The 18,018-nt window shown below is 41.4% G+C and overlaps 1 protein-coding gene across 1 annotated transcript in view; it reads right to left on the bottom strand.

Moving 5' to 3' along the window:
• The window catches only part of DNAH5 (dynein axonemal heavy chain 5), a 234,597-nt gene extending 219,361 nt beyond the window's left edge, over positions 1 to 15,236 (bottom strand). The window contains exons 1-9 of the mRNA XM_030815104.1: positions 15,219 to 15,236; positions 14,756 to 14,890; positions 11,738 to 11,822; positions 6,864 to 7,024; positions 5,734 to 5,955; positions 4,255 to 4,392; positions 2,952 to 3,128; positions 895 to 1,008; positions 103 to 210 (exon numbers count right to left, since the gene is read on the bottom strand). Coding sequence (XP_030670964.1) covers positions 103 to 210; positions 895 to 1,008; positions 2,952 to 3,128; positions 4,255 to 4,392; positions 5,734 to 5,955; positions 6,864 to 7,024; positions 11,738 to 11,822; positions 14,756 to 14,890; positions 15,219 to 15,236 — 1,158 coding nt within the window. The remainder of the gene's footprint in view (positions 1 to 102; positions 211 to 894; positions 1,009 to 2,951; positions 3,129 to 4,254; positions 4,393 to 5,733; positions 5,956 to 6,863; positions 7,025 to 11,737; positions 11,823 to 14,755; positions 14,891 to 15,218) is intronic.
• Between the last annotated feature and the right edge of the window lie 2,782 nt (positions 15,237 to 18,018).

Here is an 18,018-nt window from a genome sequence, read left to right on the forward strand (position 1 = left end):
CATACATATTGAACTGAGCCAATGTGGTAATTTTTCACTATCAAAAAATTGATCATTGGCAAAGAAATATAAATGAACATGGACTCTACATCATGCACTTACCTTTACAAACAGAGATGTGATCTTCTCAGAGGTGTTATAGTAATGAGAGATACTATAGATCATTTTAATTGCATTTATAAGTGTAGGAATAGCATCCATCATGGATAGCTGAAAGATATCATCAAAGCTTTCAGAAAAAGTCATCAAATTCAGCAAAATTCTAATAGACTAACCATTCCATCTGCATTAAAATAAACTTTAAGAGATTTCTATTAAATATTTAAAAATACTATTTAATGCTTTAAGTGAAAATAATATATTTAATATTAATTTTATTATTTTAGTCATATATGGTTAATCAAATTTTATTTCAATGGAAGAAACATTGACCCACTGTTAATGACAAGCAACAGCAAGTTAACTGTTAACTATTATTAAGGATAAACTGTTAATAACAGTTAATGTTGTAATAAGTAAAAGCAGGCACTTCCTAAAAGATTAAAAAATAATCACCAGCTAATGATTTTTCCCACAGTTCTTTGGGGTATATAGTTCAGAATGTCCTTTGCAATATTTAATGGAAAATGTAACATGCAATAAATGTCTTAAAATACAACATCTCATATACATCTTCAATAGATAGGAGATAGACTGTTTAGAGAAAAAGATATGGAAATACAGATATCTGTATGTATGTGTGTATATACCTATATATATATAATTTTCTTGAAAATAAAGTTTCTAAGACCTTTCCAATGAACTGTAATATTGATGAACCAAAATTCAATATTCAATTCAGCTAGCACAAAAAGGGTTATCTACAGACTGAAAGAGTAGAAAACCTTAACTCACGGGATCGCTGCTGTACAAAGGGTCACAACATTTTTCAAGTGTATACAAGTATTTCACATTGTCCTTCGCTTCGTTAGTTGCATCAGTGATTCGAATATCCAACTCTCGCCAAGTCTTAAGCACAATACGGAAAAGCAATTTTAATGCAATTGTTAATAGAGGAACTTCCAACATAACCGCTGCTAAGAGTCACCACAAGTCCATTAGGCCAGACTTTCTGTGCATCTCACATAAAACTGAATCCAGAGGGGCGAGAGATATTGCTATGCTGGAAAGCCATTTAAACTTTTTGACTGTTTTAAAGCATATTTTCCAGGGCTTCTCATATAAAATCTATGCCATGACTATCACAGAGCACCAGGTGGGCAGCACCGCCCTTTAAACTCACACCTTTTCCCCTGCACTGGTTAGCAGACCCATTTGATACCATGCTTCCATATGTTCTATCTTTCCTCTATTCTAACCTGAACTCCCTTCCTATATCCCTATACATTTATCCATTAATGTAGTAATTGTTTATTATCTGCCAACTGTATGCCAGTACTGTGCTATGAGCTAGGAACTTAGAAATGGAAAGATAATCTAAAAGTGAGAGAAGTAAAAGGACATTATTTAGCACGTCAATACACTCCACTGACTTCATGGAAGTCTGACTGATAGTATTTCTGAACTGTACTGCAAGGCTCACCTCTGCTCTTTCTTTGAGGAATAATATAAGGTAAATCTATAGCATGTTCATTGCAACAAATTATTATTGATTATTTAGATTATTTGCATGTATCAAAACATACAAATACCTAATAACGCTCATGCAAATAGTTAACAAACAGTCTTTCCAGCACCAGTGCCAGGTGAGTTAGACAGCCTCTACGATGGTCCCCAGTGACCACAGACTCCCTGTATTCAAGCTCTTGTATTCATCCCTTCTCCTTGATCATGGGCTGAATCTAGTGACTTGCTTCTAATAAGGAGAATATGGCTAAAGTGATGGGATGTCACTTCCAGAATTAATTTACATAAAGACTGTGGCTTCTAGGTTGGGTGCTCTCTTGCCCTCCCTCACTTACTCCCTTTAAGGGAAGCCAGCTGCTATGTTCTAAGCTGCTCTACAGAGAGGCCCATGTGGGAAGGAACTGAAGGAAGCCTCTAGCCAACAGCCAGCAAGAAACTGAATCCAGCAACAACCAGATGAGTAAACTCAGAAGCAGATCTTCCCCAAGTTGAGCCCTAAGATGAACCCACATCACAGCTGCAGCCTCATGAGATACCCAGAGTCAGAAGCACCCAGCTAAGCTGCACCCAGATTCCTGGCCCACAGAGTGTGAGATTAAAATATGGGCTGTTTTTGTTTTTTGTTTTTTATTTTGGCAGAGTCTCACTCTGTCGCCCAGGCTGGAGTGCAGTGGCATGACCTCGGCTCACTGCAAACCTCCACCTCCCAGGTTCAAGCGCTTCTTCTGCCTCAGCCTCCCAAGTAGCTGGGACTACAGGCACACGCCACTATGTCCAGCTAATTTTTGTGCTTTTTAAGAGACGGGGTTTCACCATATTGGCCAGGCTGGTCTCGAACTCCTGACCTTGTGATCCACCTGCCTCGGCCTCCCAAAGTGCTGGGATTACAGACGTGAGCCACCATGGCTGGCCTATTGGCTGTTTTAAGCTGCTAAGTTTGGGGGTTGTTTGTTTTCCAATATAAAACTAATATACAAGGACTAAAAAATAAAGACAGATAGGGTGAGTTTTCATTATTATTATTTCTAGCTGGTCTGAAATCATAATACATAGATATATATATATAAACATGCTATCATGTTCTGTCTTAATTACATACAATGCCAATAACACATATACATACATGTACACCAGCTAACAAATGCCTTTCATTCAAAGACTATTTCCACAGCCTCCAAAGTGATATGAGGGAAGTATTATGTAATTTTAAATGTTTTTCATCAAGGTATAATAACATTTTTTGTTCCTAATCACACTATGCCTTGAAAATATGCATAGAGAACTCTCATTCCCATTTCACAAGGCAAAATGAAATGGCTGACGACCTTCAGCAGTTTTGACTTGGCCGCCGCAAGCACTGCCAGCACAGCCTTCACATCCGGGCTTTTCAATTGTTCCAAAAGGTAGTTAAACTTGGAGAGTCTTTTTTTCCAGTGCTCCAGCTCCGCTCGTGGCCCAACGTCATCCGCTTCCTTCCGCAGCTGATTGTTTTCAGCAAGAACCTGCAAATGTGCGGAGGAAAACACGAGCCATTGCATGGGGCTGGAGATGCTACAGTTATACACAAGCAAAAAAAAAAAATAAGGAAATCAATTATCCTATCTGGATCATGACATATGCGTATTCCATGCTTCCAATAACAATCTTTTACTCACTTAGCCTGTATCCATTTTTAAAACTTCAACGAAAATTTCTTTGACTTGTTTTAACTGAAAACCACTTATGCTTTCCTCATTTGAAAATAGTTTATATTTTGGGGGTTTTTTTAAGATTTTTGATTCATACTTTTTTCTTTTATTGATACCTATTTTACACATTTATGGGGTACATGTGAGTATTTGTTATATGTGTAGAATGTGTCATGATCAGGTCAGAGTATTTGGGGTATCATCACCTTGAGCACTTGTCATTTCTATGTGTGGGTAACATCTCAAGTCCTCTCTTCTAGGTATTCGATTGGTGCAAAAGTAATTAGCCATTGAAAGTAATGGCAAAAACCACAATTACTTTTGCACCAACCTAACACTTTGAAATATACAGTATACTGTTGCTAACTACCGTCACCCAATCTGCAATCAAAAACTACCTATTTAATGAGCTGTAATGAGTTTCTGAAGGCCTTGACCTCAGGAATTTTTCTTGGCTATTCATTTACTCTATAACCTGGGAGGAACATGGCCTTGTTAAACTGCACAGCTCAGGCTAGTGGATTTTAATTCTGCTTACTTTTTAATGTAATGTCCACCTTCATTCCTTCATTGAGGACTTTTCTGAATTTTTTTTTAAGGTGAAGTCTCAAGATCCCTTTTGGAGGACATACTAAATTAGAAAACCACTCATGCTTCCACAGGGGTTCTCTCCAAAGTAAATTAGACATTGAGAAAAGAAACTGGCAAAGTGCAGCATTTGAGTGATATAAGTATATACAGCCATTTTCTTTCATTTCTTAGAATTCTTACTATGTCTTCTTAATTCATGACAGTAAATGAAAACCACATTGGACCTCTCACCTCCTCAAGGATTTACAGTAAAACTCTTAACACATGGAATGTCGTATGTTAATACACCTTCCATTGTCTAGTACAGTAATGTGGCACCTGAAATCGATGTTTCGTTTCTCAAAATTACCTGTTCTGTCTGTTTGATCCACACTTTCATGCAATCCTCTATTTTTCCCAAAGTCTCAGGGTTATTTGCTAGAGTCAAGTAGTCCGTAGGTTCCCTTAGGGTTTTCTGTTCAAGTATGTCACACTTTCGAAGGTTCACCTAATTAGAATGAAAATTAAATAATCAGATGATGCTTTTGTAAAACACACAGACCGTGGGCCCTGTGTTTTCCACTTTGCTGCACCCTGACAGCGCTCTGGAAAGCCCATGAGGTAGCACATACCTCCTCTCCACTCCCACGTGCCTTTGTCCATGCTGCCCCCAGACTGACGGGACCTTCCAACACTTCCCTGTGATCCTACACACCCTCACAATTCAACCCAAAGCCCGCTGCCCTCTCCCACTCAGAGAGAATGCCTCCACCCACCTGGGGACCCATCCCATTTTGTTAATACTTTTATTGTAATATGAAGTGGACCCATATGAAAAAAACACTGCTTTTTTAGACAGAATGCCAACAATTTTATTTGGTCCAACCTGCATTTTGGTCTGCCTTCCATCACAGTTAATCACAAATATAATTCGGGTGTTAGCTGGAGTCATCCTGTGTCTGTCTGGATAAAATTTGCTTAACTCCCTCATTCCACATCCTTTGGAAAGCATAACGCCCCTTCCCCAATCCAAGCAGGATCAGCATTCCCAGGAGAGGAGGACAGAGTGTCACACTGTCATCATTACCATAGGATCCATTTCCCTACCTGCCCCTACATGCCTGATCTGGGCTCTGTCATCTCTCTTGTTCCCTTATCTTCTCTCTCTCTCCCTCTCTCTCTCTGTCTCTCTCTCTCTCTCTCGCTCTTGCTCTATCTTTATCTGTCTCTCACTCCCTCACACACACACACACAAGCATGCATCCATCAACCTCTGCCCCAAGTAATCACAAAGACAGACTTATTATAAACAGCACAAATCATACAGAAACTAAATGTCACCTTTGCCAAAATTATTCTTAAAGGCCCTTTTGATCATTGGCTGAACCACAGGATCCAACTTGCTCTCTCCAAACATATCAATTCCTCTTTCCTTCTTCTGCTTCTTCAGGATCTCTTCCCACCTCCATCTGCTGCCCACCCCACCGCCCCCCCCACACACACACACATACACACACTTCAGTTCCAAATTCCCTTCATTCTAGGATGCACAGCAGTGCCACCAGCATTTCTGACTCTTGCCTTTGGAGTCGCTCATCTGACTGACTGAATAAAGCCCTACATCACTGCCAACGTTTTTATGAAACCCCTGAATGTGTTGATCATGACAAACTGCAGAAATTTAACTAATCACCACCACGTCTTGGAGGAGCAATAAAATTGCCTACAAAAATTTTTGAGAACTGCAACATAGAGGAATTAAGACCATCTAAGAGAAGCTTTACACACTCATGTACTGTGCTTGTTGACCACCTGATCATTTTTAAAGGAACAGCTTATTCATCCTCACCTTCTCCTTCAAACTCTCCTGCGCACCCGACAGGACGTTCACAAAGCCTTCCAGGGAGCTCAGGAACTCCTGCTGAATGTTAGCTGCATCCTGAAGGCCCTCGAGCTCGCCCCAGCCATGGCTCGTGGCTCTGAGAGCAGGAATGAAGATGTCCGACAGCAAACGTCTCACACTGTTGAGCAGGCCTCCATCTGCCACATCTAACATGTTAAAACTCACCTCCTGGAAAATGCAACACAGCTACTAAGTCATTTCTTAAATGTTGTCACTTTACCAAACACCCAGTAAATTATTAGTTTGTACCAGGTGTGGTGGCTCACGCCTGTAGTCCCAGCACTTTGGGAGGCTGAGGTGGGGGGATCACTTGAGGTCAGGTGTTCGAGACCAGCCTGGGCAACATGGTGAAACCCCATCTCTACTAAACATACAAAAATTAGCCTGGTATGGTGGCGGGCACCTGTAATCCCAGCTACTTGGGAGGCTGAGGCAGGAGAATCGCTTGAATCCAGGAGGCGGAGGCTGCAGTGAGCCGAGATGGTGCCACTGCACTCCAACCTGGGTGACAGAGCAAGACCCTCTCTCAAAAAAAAAAAAAAATTAGTTTGACAACCTGGTTAAGAAACAAGCTTTACACTATTCTAAATTGTAATCATCAAAATAAAAGCATGAACTAAATAGAATACCAGATGTTTACCAGTTTATTTGCTCCAAGAAGATAGTGCACCTGTCAGAGGGAAGGCGAAAACTTGTACAGATGCATTTTACAGATTTGCACAAAAAAATAAAGTTATATATCCACTTTCAGAAATCTTATCTTAAATGTATAAAATTTGCCATTAAGTAAATTATGCATGGGGAATTCTTTAGAAAAAGAAAGCCCTCACTGTTATACACACACCCAGAAGGTTATATCAATTAGTGTTAATAAATTGAATATTAAGTCCTCTTACTCAAAAGATTTAAAGGGAATGTCCTCTTAATTTCTTGCTTTAAATTTTTAAAAAATACTTCTCTGAAAGTAGTTTTAGATACTGTAGTGAATACAATGATTGTCTCCACCGGAGGAATATTTGTGTGCAAGTTGTGTGTTTTTTGGTAATTCAGAGTAAACAATGGCTGTTGCCCCTTACCCTGTGGATGTTGTCAGGGGTGATGGCTTTGGAAGGGTCAGTCCTGATGAAGAACACACATACCCCAGTAAGAGCCACATCTTTTCCCTCAGTCACGAACACCTTAGGTTTTTTAATCTTTCCAGAAACAAGATTTACCCCTCCTAGAGAGTCAAGTTGTCCTACAAAAGCAAAATAATTTTAGTTTCACAAATGCTTTTTACAGTGGTTGCCTTTGGAATGAAGTTTCCTTGTTATCGCTTCTCGGCCTTTTGGCTAAGATCAAGTGTGGAATGAAGTTTCCTTGTTAAAATATTGCCATTGTTGACTTGTCCATGTGCCTTAGGTGGGTCCACCTCTTGAACAATCTCCAGCATGAGCCCTACAGGGATCTAAAAAAATCTGTTTGATTCCAGATCATAGGTTCACTTCAGAATTGTTGTTTCAGGGGCAGTGAGAAGAGGGAAGCAGGACAAAGTATCTACTGGCATGTACTGTGTTCCAGATCCTCTGCTAGGTACCCTGTGTACATTATTAAAACTCACAACCCGGCTGGATGCGGTGGCTCATGCCTATAATCCCAGCACTTTGGGAGGCCGAGGTGGGCAGATCACCTGAGGTCAGGAGTTCAAGACCAGCCTGGCCAACATGATGAAACCCTGTCTCTACTAAAAATACAAAACTTAGCTGAGCGTGGTCGTCAGCGCCTGTAATCCCAGCTACTTGGGAGGCTGAGGCAGGAGAATCACTTGAACCCAGGAGGCGGAGGTTGCAGTGGGCAGAGATCACGCCACTGCCCTTCAGCCTGGGCAACAGAGTGAAACTCAGTCTCAAAAACAAAAACAAAAACAACTCTGAGGCAGGTGTGACATGTTTCAAGTCAAACAGCCAATAGGTGGCAGAGCCGAGGTCAAAACCCAGCTCTGACTACAAAACTCGGAACCCCCTTCCCCATGCTGTCCCTACTCTGTCATAGTCAGCATACCTGGTTATCTTGCAAATACTGCTGGAGTCAGGGTCTTGTAGAGGTAGGACCACTTAATGATTAACAGCGTGGGCTCTAGAGTCAGACTCTCGGAACTTCAGTCTCAGGCTGCGCTCCCAGCCAGGTGACCCTGGCAAGTTACTTTATCTTTCTGTGCCTCCATTTTCTCATATTCACATCTTAAAAATGAGAATAATATGGCCGGGCGTGGTGGCTCATGCTTGTAATCCCAGCACTTTGGGAGGCCAAGGCGGGCGAATCACCTAAGGTCAGGAGTTTGAGACCAGCCTGATCAACATGGAGAAACCCCGTCTCTACTAAAAATACAAAATTAGCCAGGCGTGGTGGCACATGCCTGTAATCCCAGCTACTCAGGAGGCTGAGGCAGGAGAATCGCTTGAAACCGGGAGGTGGAGGTTGTGATGAGCCGAGATCACACCATTGCACTCTAGCCTGAGCAACAAGAGCGAAACTCCGTCTCAAAAAAAAAAAAAAAAAAAAAGAATGATACTAGAACTTAGCATCTGAAATTGCTGTGAAAATCAACACACTGTGCAAAGCCCTTAGAAAAGCACATAAGAATACTAGCCTCTGTAAGCATTATTATTATCAGTATTTGAACAGTCATCTTTGATTATCCAAGCATGTGGCTCATTGAGTAGATAATTTAAGTACATAGAATACACTCTGAGCTATTCCGTTGTGTTCTTACCTGCCCAAGAAATGTTTAGATCTCCAAATGGACTGGTAGCTCAATCAGGATCACTGGGGTGGGAGGATGGTGCTAATGGTGGACTTTGGGACAGGGAGTGGATCACAAGATGAATACTAAAATCTTGGGATTGAAACCTCTTGGAGTAATCCTCCCTCAGGGATCTTCCATGGTGCTAGGCTAGAGACCTTGACTGGGGCTTGGACAGTGAACCCTCATTAAAGGTAACTAGAAGATCAATCTCCCCCTCATTCAAAATTGTGTCGCACTCCTGGCTAATATCACCTGGGTCTCATGAGCAATAAGATGCTAGGCAACAAGTTTCAACCAAGGCACCAAGGCATGATAGACATCAGAAAACAGAATTTCAAAGGAAAAAAAAAAATTCTGCAGAAATTTCAAAGCTGTTGTCCTAGAACTGATTAGACATCTTCTCCCGGGCCCCCATCAGAATGCGAAAGGGTCAAGAGCGTGTAGACTAAGGAAGGATTTTGTGAGGACAGTTATGCTAAGTATTAGACCGTTTTCATGCTGCTGATGGAGACATACCTGAGACTGGGCAATTTACAAAAGAAAGAGGTTTGATTGGCCTTATAGTTCCATGTGGCTGGGGAAGCCTCACAATCACAGCAGAAGGCAAGGAGGAGCAAGTCACGTCTTACGTGAATGGCAGCAGGCAAAGAGAGGATAAGACCCAAGTGAAATGGGTTTCCCCTTATCAAACCATCAGATCTCGTGAGACTTACTCACTATCATCAGAACAGCACAGGGAAGACCCGCCCCCATAATTCAATCACCTCCCACCAGGTTCCTACCAAGACACGTGGGAATTGTGGGAGTTACAATTCAAGTTGAGATTTGGGTGGGGACACAGAGCCAAACCATATCATGCTATGCAAAGGGTGAGGTTATAAAGTGTTCCTACTTTTACCTCAGGTCAAGAATGAGACTGCAACTGTCCCAGCTTGCCCAGGACGGGGGGGTTTCCTGGGATGCAGGACTTTCAGTGCTACAATCAGGACAGTCAGTCACTCCAGTCAATAAACAAGGTCTTCAACCCAACCACCTAAAGAGCTTGATTTATGTCTCCTGGAGTTTAGGAACAAAATGACTGGGATATGACACCTGACCAAGAAATCTAAGCACAGTGCTCAATAAGGCAGATAGAAAGAAACTGGACTGCACTGGGAGCTAACAGCACGACCATGGAGGGCAGGGACCTAGGAACCCAGGTGGGGGTCCTGCTGAAAAGAGCCAGACTGGAGCCACCTTAAATCCTACTCAAAAGGAGCACCTGAGGGAGGATGGGACAGAGTAAGCGAGACTGGTGGCTTATGCTACCAAATTTCAGAGGCCATCATCAGGACAGCCTGTCACCTCGGGAGAACCCACCACCGTGCCCACAAGAGCAAGGTAAGAGTACAAGGTCAGCAGCTCACGACAGTGCCAGTCCAGTAAAAACTTTCCTGCCCCCCTTCCCTCTTACCTCTGCCCTGCCTCTGGCCTCACACAGTCAGCCACTTTAGTTAAGCTGATGTGGACAAGGGGTAGAAGATGAAGGTAGGGAGAAGAGCACATGGTCCTCCCTCTTCTACTGAGAAGTTCAACCTTCAGAGAAATGGGGGGCTCAAGGGTGAGGAGGGAAGAATATTTCACTTGCCATCAACTGGACAGTTTTTCTTTTTGAGCTGAGGTTGTGTTTGTAATTTGAAATGACTATAGAAATTTTTGTAATCTAAGAACGTCCAAGAAAGTCATGGGATTGCCTGCATTCCAATCCAAGTTCAGAAGAAGGACTATCACCAGTAAGAAGATTTAAAGGTTAAACTTGCTTTTATGTTTACATCCTATGAACAGTTCTTGGTCCAAGTAAAATTTACACAGAAGGCCAGTTTCATCCAGTGCTCCATTCATGGATAAACTTGATCTTTCATTTGAGCTTATGTTTTGCAATCTGGTGTAGAAACCAAAACTTCTATCTCCTGATTTTTCACTTAAAATGTAATAAGCTTTCTAAGCACAAAATATCAAATTGACAGCTTTGAGAAAATGCCAGTTCGAATTTGCATGCATAATTTCTTCAGTTTTTAAACAAAGAAGAATAGTCTTATTATATGCCAAGAGCAATAACTATTTTCCCTTTTATCAAATGGGTCATAAAAAGGATGTATATAATATTTTAATATATTAAATAATACATTTAATCAGATATTGATTTACGTTCCTACTTAGGCCTTTAAAATTACATTAGTCCACTTAAAAGTAGAATAGACTATGCCAGTTGAATCCATTGAACGATTTGCAAATTTGGGCCAGGCACGGTGGCTCATGCCTATATCCCAGCACTTTGGGAGGCCGAGGCAGGTAGATCACAAGGTCAAGAGATCGAGACCATCCTAGCCAACATGCTGAAACCCCGTCTCCACTGAAAATACAAAAATTAGCTGGGCGTGGTGGCGCACACCTGTAGTCCCAGCTACAGGCTGGGACTGTAGTTTGGGAGGCTGAGATAGGAGAATTGCTTGAACCTCAGGAGGTGGAGGTTGCAGGGAGCCAAGATTGCACCACTGCACTGCAGTCTGGTGACAGAGCAAGACTCTGTCTCAAAAAATAATAATAATAATAAATAACAACAACAACAACAAAAAAGATTTGCAAATTTTTCAAAAATGAGAATGATGAAACCTGTCACCCAATATTACTTATTTAAAGTAGATTCAGTAGAAAATAAACACAATGTGATATCTAACTAAAAAGGGGTGTTACACATACTGGCAATAATTCCTATGTTAAAAAGAAATAATGCCTATATACATGTGAAACAGGTGCCCATTATAAGTTCTAGAACATAAAACACAGAATGAACTAGAATATAAGAAAAGGAAGTCAAACGTAATCTACTTTATTATCTTCATTGCCAGCACAGCCTGAGAAGGAAAACAAAACATCTCCAATAAAGTTAGCACAACCAGGCTAAATACCAACTGTAATCTGTCCTCCATCCTTGAGGTGAAACACAACTTCTTCCACACGGCCACACCCGACACACTAATGGTTTCCCACATGGACCCACACACACACCTCCCTCCCGCCCGCAAGGTGAAACAGGTCCGTTCTCACAGTGGCTTTCTTCTTCAAGCTACCCTCAGATAAATCTAATAACACATTTCTGGGTTATGTCACATCAAATTCAGATACCTGTTTCTGCTTCCTCCACATCTTGATAGTAAAACATGAGGTGTCGGAGACCTCCAACAGCAAAAAGTTGATCAATTCTTTCAATCTGGGAAAAAGAAAAAGGCAACATAATGATTTTCAATCCAAATTAGAAACTGCACTTAAATCAGCATTAATAATATAAAAAAGGAAAATTTACTGTCATCTTTCTTATTCAAACAGGACTGCATCTAATGTATCCTATAAAAAAGGGAGTATTTACATCAAAAGAATACATGTCTCACCATAGTAAAGATTCTGTTCAAAAAAGTAATTTCATGAATCATAGAAATATTTGCTACTTATGTACATTTGAAAAGCATTGTCCATCCATATTTGCAAATTCCCTAAAGTGTTGAGCTGTTGAAGGGAGATTTAAATAGAGATCAACTGCAGATAAGCTTCAGTCAACTGCAGATAAGCAAGAACAAACCTTTCAAAACTTAGTCTAACACTCTAGAGATAATTAATATTAAATTGCAATAATCACCAAAGCTGCCATGAGAACATATCTGACTATGAACACAGCTTCCAGCAGCAACCCGGCACTAAGCTGGGACTAACAGTCCCGTCCCTGAGGCTCACTGTAAGTCTACAAGTCAAAAAAATGGTCTGCTACCAACAGAAACACTTCTTTTAAATAGTCAATAGCACAGTTTGGAATTCATATGAAAATAAAATGATAAAATCCACACACCCATTAGGCATTAGGATGGCTACCACCAAAAAACAGAAAATAGCAAGTGCTGGTGAGGATGTGGAGAAACTGGAACGCTTGAGCACTATTGGCTGGAATGTAAATGGTGCAGCTGTTGTGGAAAACAGTATGAAGCCTCCTTAAAAAACTAAAAATAGAATTGCCACATGATCCAGGAACTCCACTTCCGGGTATATATCCCAAAGAACTGAAAGCAGGGTATCAAAGAGATATTTGTATACCCATGTTCATAGTAACATTACTCACAATAGCTTCCATAAAAGATGAAAGTGACAGATAAAGCGAAAAACAAAATGTGGCATACATATACAAGGGAATATAATCCAGCCTTAACAAGGAGGGGAATCCTGGCACATGCTACAACATGGATGAACCTTGCAAACCTTACACGAAGTGAAATAAGACAATCACAAAAAGACGAATACTGCCTGGCTCCACTTGTGTGAGGTACCTATGGAATAGTCCAATTCCTAGAGACAAAAAGTAGAATGAAGGGGTTGCCAGGGGCTGGAGGGAAGGAGGACTGTAGAGTGGTAGTTTAATGGGTCCAGAGTTTCTGTTTTTGTAATAAAAAGCATTCTGAAGATTTGTTGCACAGTAATGTGAATGTACTTAACACTAATAAACTGTACACTTAAAATGCTTACGATGGTGAATTTTAAGTTACGTGTATTTATTACATCTTAAAATAATGTTTTTAAAGGATAAAATCTAGCCTGAACAATTAAATGTGAAAAATAAGTCCCCTTCAATTTCCACCATGATTGAAGATGCCACAGGGAAGAGGAGGAAGGACTCCCCAAGATTCAATTCCAGGCCAAGAATGCAGTGAAGGGCATGCTTCCATCACCACCAGTATTGAAGCTCCTATCCCTCCCATCTGTGCTTGAGAGCCTGAGCCAGATGCTTTCTTTAAACCTCCAGGTTCTGGCATTCCTGGGTTCTGACCTTGACATAGGAGTTTAACCTGGGATCCCTACAGAGCTGAACTTTTGCCTGCTTCTTCCCCTTGCATATTCCCAAATCCAGACGTCTGAATTGGGAAGCAGGGTGGAGTTAAGCATTTCACTCCGGAACAATCTCCCCAAGTGGCCCTCTCTGCTTTTATGCCTCCATATTCTGGGAATAATATTATCTACCTCCTGGTATTATGAAGATGGAAATGAAGTCATAGATGAAAGGGACTGAGAACAGGGACCCACACATGGTAAACATTCAATAAGTGTCAGCTATGAAGGGAAGGAGAAAGAGGAGAAGCACATTTCCGCAGCTCCCACTTGATCCATCCTGTAGTTGACCCATTTTTGTTATCCATTCTTAATTGTTCTCCAACTCCTACTAACCCCACCAGAGTAGCCCAGCAGGAAGGAATGAAGCCAGTGGTGTGCCACAGATGGCTCATACTGGCCCAGGATATCCAATGGATCATAACTCTTTCCAACTCAGCATTTCATAACATGATGATAGTAGTTTGGAACCAGCCATTGTGGGACTATTTACACCACAGAAATTAGCAGATGCACAAACTAGTACCTCCCTGCCTACTTCCTCCAACCTTGCCCAAAGCCAGTTGTTAAAATTTACAAGCCTACCACTGAAAAGAATTCCCAATGGTGTGGCACCCTGTCAACAAAAAGGGCTTGTCTTCTTTCTTTTTTTTCCTAATGTCTAATTAGGTTCTTCAAAAATCTTCAGGAATCATCATAGGGCTGCTTATATCCTTTTCTCACTGCCCAGGAAATTATATCTTCCCATATTTTGGCCTTCCCCAACCAAGGTCAAACACAAAGCAAATCACACCCCCAGTTTTAAAGAAAAATTGTAGCAGAAGACGGGAACCAAAGCAAGCAGGTTAGGAACAAAAGAAAGCAGGTTCAGCTGCCAAACCAAAGTGAAAGCCAGAAAATCATGGCACAAATCCAGTGCCCAGAACAGGGGAAATGCATAAAAGACGAATCGGCAACTTGAGAGGAGATTCTGTTCCCTGGCTTTACTTTCCAAAATGGCATGAGAGCCCAGCTTCGCTGGATGTAGAGAGATGCAGACGATGCCATCAGAATCACAGAACTCAAATGACAATTATAAGTGCCCCTATTCAACATGGAGAGCTGGAGAGCTTTAAGCTCATTCTGCAAGCCCCAGTACAGAGTCAGAATGGAGTCCTGTCCACGTTAAGACAGGCACCTCCCTTGGGCACAGCATGGGATCCTGCCACAGGACCGTGTCAACAGACCATCTATGCCCTCCATAATCAAGTCAGTGAGAAGTCAAACACATCCCACCTGATTCCCTTCAAGAATGGCATCCTCCACTTCGGTTTTGTTCAGGTCCAAACAGGAAGCCACAATTGCAAATAAGTAGCTATGCCTCCCATCCAAAAGAGCCCGCTTGGCTTCCTTCTCTTCCTTCAGTCTTTGCTAAAAGAAAAGAATAAAAATGTTACATGGAAACTGCTGTTCTCAAGGGATTCATTCTGTAATAATTTCATACAATTGTTGTTTTTTCAAGTCTTAGGTATCCAGATAACAGCTTAATGGTACCAATTTTTATGTACTATCTTCTATTTTTAGAAATAATTTGTTTCTCTGATGAAAATAAAGCATGCTCATTGTTGTGGAATTGCATAATACAGAGAAGCCAAAAGAGAGAAAAATCATCTGCCATCCAGAAATTATTACTGTTAACATTTTGTTCTAAATCTTTACACACTTATTTCTATGCATATATAAGCATTCAACAGAATACCAAAAAAGAGATCTCCATTTTTGTAAATATTTTCCTAAGCCATTAAATTAATATTTTTCTACAGTATCTCCTATCTTTATTGTTTATCTACAGCTACATATTTGGTCTTGAAATTAACTTCTGAATACCATTGCTTGCTCTTTAACTATCAATTGTTAATTATGAGAATAAGGCATGCTTAATGTAACCAATGTTGGCAGTTTGAAGCATGTCTTTCCTTATACTGTATGATCATACAATCCTATTCAAACATATGCACACACCTACATTTACATCATATTATAAAATGTTTTCATGCATTTCTCCCTTAACAATACATCACAGACTTCTTTCTAGTTTAATACAGACTATTCCATCCTGTGTAATAGCTGCAAAAATATTCAGTATGAAGGTACCATACTTTATTCAACTATTTTGACATGGTAGACATTCGGTTTCCAATTCATTCTTGGAATAATACATTACCTTTAATGCCAACCAGTAGCTCCCACTGGGAAGAGGAAAAGTGGCCCCTCTGGATCCCTCCTTTTAATCAACAAACGTTTGTTAAACCCCTAATATGTGCCAGCACTGAAGAGGCTAACACTACCTGGTAACCTCAAAAAAGCTCATGGCCTGGCTGGCAGGATGTGAGCTGAAAATTTAAATATGACAGATGGCATGGCAGTTGCCGCAGGGGCATCAGATTTATGGGTCTCCAAATGCAGGGGCATTTATGGGTCTACAGAGAAGGAGCAAAAAGAAGGGTCTCCCACTCTAGCCTGGAGTTGATAAGGGGTAGAGGTGGGGATGACAGGACAGCTTTCAGGAGGAGGTGGCTGAAGCCTAGCATTGAAGGAGGGTTGGTCATACTCCTAGGACAGCCGCCTTTCTGCATACCCAAAGGCTGAGAGGCACACTAAAGCACATTCTGAAAACCACAAGGCAGCCAGGATGCGTGAACTAAAAAGGACTAGGAAAACATAATAGGAAATGTGAAAAAAGTCAGATCATAAATATTTTTTGAACCACATTACAAAGTTTAACTGTTACGTGAAATCCACGGAGAATCACTGATGAGTTTCAAATCAAGAGAGATAGGTGTTTAGCTGTCTGTGCAGCACTGAAAAATCCATCATTCTGGCAGTAGTGTGGAAAGTAGCCTGGCGTGATGCATGCCCAGAGGCAGTCAGGTGGTGATGGTGGCATTCCCAGACACTGGGTTTATCAAGAGAAACAGGTTGAAGCAACATGATCATAAGTTCAGCTTTTGGATGTGTAAGATTTTGAGGTGACTCAATACACAGGTGGATGAGGCAGACAGGCCACTGGAAATGTTCAAGGGGAAATGGCATTGCAGATACAGATAACATGCAGGTTCTCAATTCAGCACAATGACTTTATGAGACAGACCATTCTTGTGAGGGGCAGTCCTGTGCAATCTGAGGTTTTAGCAGTGTCTTTGGTCTCTAACTTCTAGGTCCCAGTAGCCCCCACCACCAACTCCTGAGAATAAAAAATGTCTCCAGACATTGCCAAATGGCCCCTGTGGGACAAAATAACTTCTCCTGTTCAGAACCACTGATATGATACAGACATATATATAGATATAGACACAGGCACATACAGACATAGACATACAGAAGATGGTCAATATAAAAGCTACAATGTCAATCACTGTGAAAACAATGTGGTACCTGTTGGAGTTGTGCAATACAGAACCGGCAAAAGTACACATCAACAGCTCTTTCAACCAGCAGGTGGTATGTGAATTCAATAAATATTTGTCAAATGAATGAATAAATCAAAGTTTAAACCATGAGTGCAGATATGATTTTCTAACAAACATGTTGAAATGAAAACACACAAAAAAAGTTAAGAAAACTGGAGACCACCAGTATCCCAGGAGCAAGCAGAAAAAGAAGTGCAAATAAAGAAAGCTAAGGATGAGGTTGGGCACAGTGGCTCACGCCTGTAATCCCAGCACTTTGGGAGGCCAAGGTGGGTGGATCACCTGAGTTCAGGAGTTCAAGACCAGCCTGGCCAACATGGCAAAACCCTGTCTCTACTAAAATACAAAAATTAGCCAGGCATGGTGGCACGTGCCTGTAATCCCAGCTACTTGGGAGGATGAGGCAGGAGAATCACTTGAACCCAAGAAGCAGAGGTTGCAGTGAGCCAAGATTGCACCATTGCACTCTAGCCTGGGTGACAGAGAGAGACTCTACCTCAAAAAAAAAAAACAAAAAAAACAAAAAAAACCTAAGGATGAATGTGCAAGAGATAGAAAGGAAACCAAGAAACCATAGTATCAATAAATCATGGAGAGTGACCAATAGCAACAATGCTATACAGGATTGGTTGGGTTAATTAGGATATCTTTAGGGATTGTGTTTACAGGATGGTTGCAGCTTCTCGCAGCTCTTTTGCCGTGTGACTGTGCCACTAACCTGTCAAGAAATAGACTGTATTTCCCCTCCCCTTGAATTTGGCTAGCCCCATGGCCAGTTTTCACCAAAAAAAAATCTGAGGGTAAATGAGATGGGACTTCCTAGGCTAGTTCTTAAGAGATCTTCACCTTCTGCCTTTGCACTTAGAATGTTGCCTCAGAACTCAGCCACACAGGGAGACCACGTGGAGGAGAACAAAACCTTCTGGTCAATGGCACCATCTGACCTTCTAGCTGACCCCAGCACCAACTTTCAGCCATTTGAGTAAGCTGTCTTGGATGTTCCAACCTAAGTTTCCCCTACAGATGACAGCAAGCCAGCCAATGGCACCTGCAGAAGAACCACCCAGCAGAGCCCAGTCACTCACAGAA

This window comes from Nomascus leucogenys, chromosome 6 (genome assembly GCF_006542625.1).
Source record: "Nomascus leucogenys isolate Asia chromosome 6, Asia_NLE_v1, whole genome shotgun sequence".
Taxonomy (NCBI): domain Eukaryota; kingdom Metazoa; phylum Chordata; class Mammalia; order Primates; family Hylobatidae; genus Nomascus; species Nomascus leucogenys.